The sequence below is a fragment of the Ipomoea triloba genome, chromosome 5 (genome assembly GCF_003576645.1).
Source record: "Ipomoea triloba cultivar NCNSP0323 chromosome 5, ASM357664v1".
NCBI lineage: Eukaryota > Viridiplantae > Streptophyta > Magnoliopsida > Solanales > Convolvulaceae > Ipomoea > Ipomoea triloba.
Genome location: NC_044920.1, coordinates 3371086 through 3379835, shown reverse-complemented (window position 1 = coordinate 3379835; position 8750 = coordinate 3371086). Strand labels below are relative to the sequence as shown.

Sequence of the window (8750 nt, the reverse complement as noted above, 5' to 3'; positions counted from 1 at the left end):
GCAATTATGAGGCTGTTTTATTTATCAACTTTTTTCTAGTACAAAGCCGAGCAAAACATAGGAGTTGCGTAATACTGGTTCCATTCCTAATTAAGGTATTGCTGTTAGTTTTTTACTTAAATGTTTGATTTATAGTATTTAAGAAGCTATAGTTCTATTATCTTCTGGTGATGGAAAAATTCATTTTCATTTGCCATTTGCTACTTTCTTGTCTTACAGTCTCTACTTTCAGATTAACAGCACCTCTTGAGTGCTACACCTGCTCGCAGGTTAAACTCATCTCAGCTTCTGAAAAATAGTGGTAAAATATTCATTATTCAGTCTGTCTTCAATTTATTGTTTCAAGTATTCATTGTATATTACTTAGCTTTCTGCATCACATCACAGTTGTCTTTGTTTCATCTTAAATTTAAGTGTTTTCTTTCACTTTTCTCCCTTCCTTTCTTGTAATCTTTAGCATTGACAAGTGAATAACCTTAACCAAAAAGTTGGGAAGTGATAAACTTGGTGCTATCTTTAACAGTAACTCAACTTGATCACATATAGATTTGTATTTCATATATTCATGTACAAATACAACAAAAACTCAAAGGAGAAAACTGGAGCTAATAACACATCCTAAGTCTGTGAGATTGATTTCGATACATCATAAGAGGAGAGACCATTTTTCCCTACCCTTTCTTACAGTCTAAAACTAAACCTAAGAGGCATAAAAGCAGAGATTTAATTTCTTGCTCGGAAATCTATCTAATAAGTTTAGTTTATGCTTCATTCTGATCTCTTGGTATTTCAATTCAGACTAAACTGCTTCATCTCCGGCAACAACTGTTGTAGTAGTATCAGAAGGTTCTTGATTAGTTGGAGGCTTGACTAATGTCGACGGCAGTTCATCCACCGGAACTACCCGATTGCCGGCGATTGATTCCGGCGGAACATTGTCATGTTTCTTGCCCCATATTACCATGTATAATCCAACCATAATTCCGACGGCTCCCAAAGCCCTATGATATGAAGAACACATAAATTCAAGTGATCGATATGATGAGTTGAAAACATGATGTAAACTTTTTGAATAATATGAATCAAATCATAATGTTAACCTCCATTACTAGAAAGAATATAACCATATGTGTTATTTACCAAAACATTTTAATCGCACAAGAATAAGAATCAAATCGATCACAACAGAGGTTCATAGTTTCATTGTTCGATTAGGATGTATTTCGTAATAATAAAAATATATGGACTAAAACGATTAAATCTGCATAATTGTATGACTATTTTTTTTTTTTATAAGTTGGAACCCAAACTTAAGGGTAATCAGCCTTCCTACCCTGAGAACGGGTATATGAGATAAACTGCGAGATATGTTTCAACTGACCGACAGTTCCAATGCATTATTTCACCTTATTTATTTATTTATTTAATAGTTTTAGACGATGAGGGACCGTCCTAAACTACCACTATAATAATCAATAATAACATAAATTCTTCTCCCAATTTAACATAAATAATCAATAATAATTGACGATATTTTCAACAATAAAGTGATCGTAAAACGGTCGCTAGTGAATCAATGGAGGAGAAGGAAACACGTGGGTTGCCTTCTCCTCATTGATTCATCGGCGAACGGTCACCGGTCACTTTATTGCTGAAAATATTGTCGGAGTTGGGCAGAATGTTGATTGGAACACTAGTGACCTGTGAACTGTGATAGCAGGTCACTAATCGGTTTTCGGACTTCATTACACCAAAATACAATTTTGATGGGTTTAATTGCTACTTTAAAAAGTTTAAGGGGCTAATTGACTATTTAGGTAATATTTGATGGCTTATTTGACATTTTTCCTTAAAAAAAAAAAAAACTTGTATATGATGAGGGACAATCCTAAACTAGCTACCATTATAATAATAAAAAACATAAATTCTAGTTAATCACATATTCACATAGAGGGGAAGGTTAAAAGACATACATTCCAAGGTCCAACTGATCAGCTAAAATAAATGTCCCCATAATTGCAGCGATAATCGTGCTTAAAGGATTAAATGCAGTGAAGAAAACAGGGCCCTTTTCCTTCATGATTATCCCCGATAAGTAATATGTAACTCCCGAGCAAATTACTCCCTGCAAATAAATCCTTAAAATTATATCTATTGTATTTCTCTTCATTAAAAAACAAAAACAAAAATGAGAAATAAAGAGAGAGTTCCATACACTGTAAACCATGGCTAAGAGTTTAGTGTCCCAATGTAAGGCCCAGGCTGCAAGATTTTTCCTCTCAGCCACTAAGGCTACCACAGAGCCTTGCAATGCACCCGCAGTGCATATCAAAGTAGTAAGAGATAGTCCAGCAGGGTATGATTTTAATGTAATTGCCTGTTAAACAAAACACTTAATAAGAGCATTTCAAGAAACATATGCATTCATTACAACTTGTTAGGCTGAAACTAACAATCGAGTAAATTATTAAAATGATTCATCGGCTCCAGCTATTTCATCGAATAATACTCTTAACTATTAAATTTTGTGCCTACTTTAGTTCTCCAAATGACTAAATAGGTAAAAATTTGGACAAAATAATACATTGGGATGATTAAAATATCTACAAATTTAATAGTAAAGCACATTATTAGATAAAATTAGAATTTAGTATTCCTACTCCCAAATTCTACTCCCAACTTTTACTTTCTTTCACTACAATTAGGATGAAAAGAACTAATTAAATCAGGGAATAAAAGTAAGGGAGCAGAAATAAAGAGTACATGTAGTAGAACTTGATAAAATTAGAAGTTGAAAACTAAAGTGATGAAAATCATTATAATTGAGGTACTATTTCAACAATTTACTCTTGAATAATATTTTAAACTACGAACAGTGTAATGTCATCGTCATAATATAAAAATAGAAAGAGAAGATTAATGGAGGGGGGTGGGGGTGTAAAAATAAAAAAGAAGCTAAGAAAAATAATTGAACTTTTAAAATTTTTAGATGGTGACATTGTAGAATTTTTTAAAATTAGAGTGGAAGACATTTAGAATATATTAAAATATATAACCTGAAGAATTATGAAGCAGGCCCAGAAGAAGCAAGCAACTATGATCATGACAGCCCCTTTAAGAATGTCTTGCTGAGAGTGTAGAGCAGTTGCGGCAGTTTGGATAAGGTCTGTGTGTTTGGTCCAAGGCAATCCAATGTTTGGTCCTTTAACAAGAGTCATAATCATGGCTCCCACAATGGTCACTACTGTTCCCAAAACCTTTGCCTGGCTATGCACTTTCCTCATATTCACTTTCTCAATCCTGCATATATATCATCTCACCATATTCACTTTGTGTGCTTCATTATTCATTAGCGTTTTGATTTGCGAAAAATAGACAGTTGAGAATGAAATATCATTTTGCAGAAAAAGTCTAGATCGTTCAGTTATTTTTATATTAGGAAATGGGAACGTTATGAGAATAGTTATGAGAATAACTATTCTCAATGTCCTATAATATTAGTTATTCCTAACACTACATGTCATAAGCTCTACATTGCAATTTGGACAGCTCTACCGAGAACAATGTACCATAATCACAACAACGTACGGTAATTCTTAAAAACTCTATTTATTTATTTGTATTTCATCTGTGTATGGTAACCAATCTTCTAGTTTTTAATGTCATAAACTCCATGTTTGAATTACTTGCAAAATCTCATTAGAATGATATAATTTTATTAATTATGTTTAAAATTTTATTAATTTATTGTATCGAATATTATTATTATTATTATTTTACAGAAAGAGGACAATGTGTATTACCTTAGCTTGATAACATTACATTGCAACAATTTGAACAATAAACGGTACCTACCGTTGACATTTTGACTTAGTCACTAGAGAAATTCAGTATTTGTTTTTTAGTATAGTAAATTTATTATCTGTTCTTGAGAGTTTTTATCTAGTACATTTTAATATAGAAGTTTGGTGTATGAATTAAAAGGTACCTAAGGATCCAAGCCAATATAAATGTAATGGCTGGAACAACATTGTAAAATGATGCAGTAAAAGTTGCCGTTGTGTATTGCATCCCTGAGTAAAACAAATCCAGCTGCATAACTGGCCTGCATATAACAATAATAACAATAATAATAATAATAATAATAATAATAATAGTCTTGTATGATAATTTTTTTATTGTATCAATATTATATTATCGGCACTGATGATACCAATAATAATCGATACAATTAAGTATATCATACTTGATTGTACTGGATACATACTATCAACAACAATGTTGATTTGCTTGGTAGAAAAATCATATATGCATACCCTAGTAAACCAAGGACCATTATCTTCAAGAAAGTGGAAATTGTCATCTTAGGCCTAACTTTCCTGCATAGAAAAATAATACAAACAAATTTAATTAGTGTATATATTATTAATGCACCAATCTTTATCCTATGATTTATGAGAAAATTTGCTCTGGTTGAATCTGCCATGGTTGATCTAGCTAGCTAGCAAAGGACCACAGAAAAGTAAATTAGTCTAAGTTGCTCATAGCTGACTGACTCAAATCGAGGTGGTCAGATAACTCCCAGAGTCGAAATTAATTAGAACCTCGTACCAATCTTTATCCTTATATAGACCATGGTTGAAAAAATCGCTAGGCGCTCGAGGGTGCCTAGGCAGTGATTAATCGGCTCCTAGGCACCAGTGTATTTTTTTTTTAAATTCTTTAAATGTTTAAAAAAAGACTAATAATTATAAACTATTTAATATTTTAATAGTTAGTACTAAAATATTAAATATTATTCTAAAAAATATTTAGAGTTTGAACAATTTAGGGTTATTTTACTGCATTTTTTAGGGAAATAACCCATTAAAAAATAATAGGTAATCAGACGACTAGGCGGCCTTGTCGGTGCCTAGGAGGCCTAGGCGGTCAGGACACTTAGGCAGCTTAGTTGGCCGACCGCCTAGACCACCGATTATGGTGATACGCTAGAGGGACGGTAGACGCCTAGCTTAGGCAGGACTTTTGCAACGCTCGTATACAGAGAGAGAGAGATATGATTGCTTAATTAATATTTATGGTGCAGTTACTTTCTATATTGAGGCAGCACGTGAATTGACTTATTTCTTTTTTCCCCAAAGAATTGACTTATATTTCTTATATATAAGAAAAGAGGTCGGTTTCAAGTTCAATTTTTATTCATTTTAAATATATGAAAATGACGGCGTACCTTTCGAAAATGATGGCAAAAGGGGCGACGGCGACAGCGGCAAAGAGATTCCTATAGACAGTGTAAGTGTAGGGACTCATGCCTTCGTTGAGAGCAAACTTGACAACAATGGTCAAGCCTGCATACCCAAACTGCAAGAAGATGGCAGCCAAATATGGCTTTGCCATCTTTGAGAAATTAACTAAACTCTCTTTTGTCATGTTGGTTGTGTTGTAGTACAAATACAATATGTGTGGTTGATGAGGCTTCCTCTCTTGCAGCTTCACATATATATAGGAGTGAAAGTCATTGAATGAGATGTAGATTTAGTAGATTGATTAACTGAAACATCAAATTATGTTTGCATGTAAAGTTTTATGACAAAGTTGATAATATATTGAAATTGAACTGAAGTTATAAATATGTCCTCATAAAACCCCAAATACCAACCAAGTTTATAGAAAGGTCCCTTCTATTTGACACACTGAATTCTTCCCTTACCAAGTTTATAGAAAGGTCCCTTCTATGTATCTCCCCTTTTTTTTTTCTGTCTCTTTTTCATAGTTGAAATTTTTTGAAATTCTTGTCACCTAAAAAAGTGATTGGAAATTTGGTGTTTTTGTACTTCTTTCAACCATTGTATGAATTGGTTGGAAAGTGGTTGAAAATTCTGAACACTTAAAAATAGTTAGAAATTTCGATTAGCATTGAAAAGTGATTAAAAATTCTGATTACTTTCTTTTTTTCCAATGACGGGTCGGAACTTTTTTCCATTCAAATTCAATCTTTTTTTTTTTTTTTTTGAAATTTTGAAATTTTGAATTATTCTCTATATATTTGTCTCCTTGGTTCTATACTAGTTCACATTTCTTCATAAATCCTTCTCATTATATATTTTGTTTTTCTTTTGCTCTCCATGTTGAATTAATTCCAGCAACAATAAAAGGTCCAGAAATCATTTTTCGAAAGTCAGGCGGCCTTGGAATATTAGGGTTTACAACGATACTAATGCGACCAAACATTTCCAACTACTTGAAAAGTGGTCAAAAATTTCAACCGTTTCGATCAATGATCCACAAATTAGCAAGGACTTTTTTCAAACACTAAAAGTGGTTGGAGTGCCTGTTTCCAATTGAAAATCTTCGATTTTTATCAAATCTTGGTGGCCATAAATTCAGGTATTTCTAGTCATGTTTTGAGATATGATTGCTTAGCTTTTCTCCATGTGCTTTTGTTTATTCTCATGGTGCGTCTATAATTTAGATGCTTCATGCTTGCTAGTTTTGTCGGGCCTGCCCTTTATTTGTTATACATAACCTTTTAATTATTGGGTCACACTTGTGTGAGACCGTCTCACGAATCCTTATTCGTGAGACGGGTCGGGTCGAGTCAAAGCACCATGCAAATGTCATACTTATATGTGCAAATCTCACACTTATATGCTCGAATATAACACTAATCAAAAATACAATTTTTGTTACTTATAAGAGAAAAAGTAATACATTTTTCATAATAAGTAATGTTGACAAGTGTCTCTCACTTATAAGGGCAAATATAATACTTTTGAGGAAAAATGTAATACTTTTAAATCGAAATGTAAAAGTATTGTATTTTCCCTTAAAAGTATTACATTTACCCTAATAAGTAACAAAAATTTTATTTATGATTATTATTACATTTGAGCATATAAGTATGGCATTTGTGCATATAAGTGTTACATTTGCATCTTGACCCGACCCGACCCGACCCGTTTCATGGTGAGACGGTCTCACACAAGTTTTTGCCTTAATTATTAATATATATTTATCTTTTCTAACAAAAAATAAAATAGTTTGACATATCAATTGGTGGAGGGAAGTTATCATATTCAAATTTAGGATGATAGAATCGGAACTTTTAAACAAAGAGTTACCCCGTCAATCACATTTGTTCAGATGATACTTTTGTGACTTTTCTTGAGGGAAGGTCACAAGATCAAACATTTAAACACCAGTAGTAAGATATTGACTCTTTAGGTTGTAACAAATAGAGAAAGTATAGAACATATACTACATTGTAATATAGTCTAGTACTAAAAAAAAAAAAAAATCCCATGAGACGAAGCTAAGTTGCTTTCGTCGGAGTTCCCCTCCCTCCTTTCCAAAAAATTTAGTGGCGAAATTGAATTTATAACTAATTTAAAATTTAAATTAACTAAAATTAAAACAGAACCACTGGATTTATAAGTCAGAATAATTAACAGACAAAAAAAATCTAATTTTCACTATAAAAGTAATTTCAGATGTTCGTTTATTCTTTTGTTTTCCATGCCTGTTCCGACAGCCGTGACTACATACAAAAATGAAAGCCGTTGACAAATTAAAGTTATGAAGGTAAATAGTCGGCCCACTTGACGTCACTGCAATTATATATATATATATATATATATATATATATATATATATATATATATAGGATTGCGTTCAAATGAGAACAGTGCACCCAGGAGAGAACTAAGAACGAATCGCAGCGCGTCACGTGTCCAGATGTAGTTGTATGACTTGCACCTAAGGTTATAACTAGGTGTACTTAGGTACATGAATGTTAACAAGGTAAATTATTTGCACTTGGTGAAAATAGGTGCACTTGTAAATGATTTTACCTGCACTTTTTACTTGCAAATGTGCATCAACTACTTGCATTTATAACACATTTACTTGCACCAAAGTTTGAGTTATTTACGAAAATGCCACCGCGTCGTTTTTTTTATTATAAATTACATCTGATTCGTTGATCTGGACACGTTGACGATTGTGGATCATTCTTATTTCTCTCCTAGGCACCCGTTCTCATTAGAACGTGCCCCTATATATATAGGGATGAGTTCTGGTGCGGAGATATAGCTTCCCGTTTAGTTGTGCGGTTAACTCAAAATCACTCACCTTAAGCATTAAAATGACGCACCTTAAGTACACAAATCACTGACCTTAAGAACCTTAAGTTTCAACAACTCATGCACCTTAAGAAGGAAAATCATGCACCTTAAGAAGGAAAATCACGCACCTTAAGCTTCAAGTTGGCGCACCTTAACTTTCAACAACTACTCACATTAAGCACACAACCGACACATCTTAAGAAGGAAAATCACGTACTCACCTTAAATTTGACCTAGATGCAAAAATTATCAAATTGCCACCGCAATTTGTTTTTAATTTTGTTACTCATGGACGTTGATTTAAGTAAGATCAATGACTCAGATTTAACCGCACAATCACACGGGACACACTCAACTGCACTGGAATTGAATTCTATGTGTGTATGTGCATTGGATCATATGAGAACAAGTCCTTAGGAGAAAACTAAGAATCAATATCAACTTTACCTCTGAAAAAATCGGACGGATTAGATCATATATTAAAAGAAAATGCAGTGACATTTTGTAATTATCACCAACTTAACTATGCAAACTTTACTATTTTAATACTCCTAATATAGATTAACTTAAGGTCGTGTTTGATTTAGATGATCTCACAAATTAAAACCTTTAAGAATGTGAATATGG

At 32.8% G+C, this 8750-nt stretch overlaps 1 protein-coding gene across 1 annotated transcript; it reads right to left on the bottom strand.

The window, feature by feature from the left end:
• Positions 1 to 799: 799 nt before the first annotated feature.
• On the bottom strand, positions 800 to 5430 carry LOC116019672 (WAT1-related protein At2g39510-like). Its single transcript, XM_031259964.1, has 7 exons — positions 5231 to 5430; positions 4317 to 4379; positions 3989 to 4105; positions 3057 to 3300; positions 2216 to 2377; positions 1974 to 2125; positions 800 to 1001 (listed from the first exon to the last, which is right to left on the bottom strand). The coding sequence occupies exons 1-7, from the start codon at positions 5428 to 5430 to the stop codon at positions 800 to 802; spliced, it is 1140 nt and encodes a 379-aa protein (XP_031115824.1).
• Positions 5431 to 8750: the final 3320 nt, after the last annotated feature.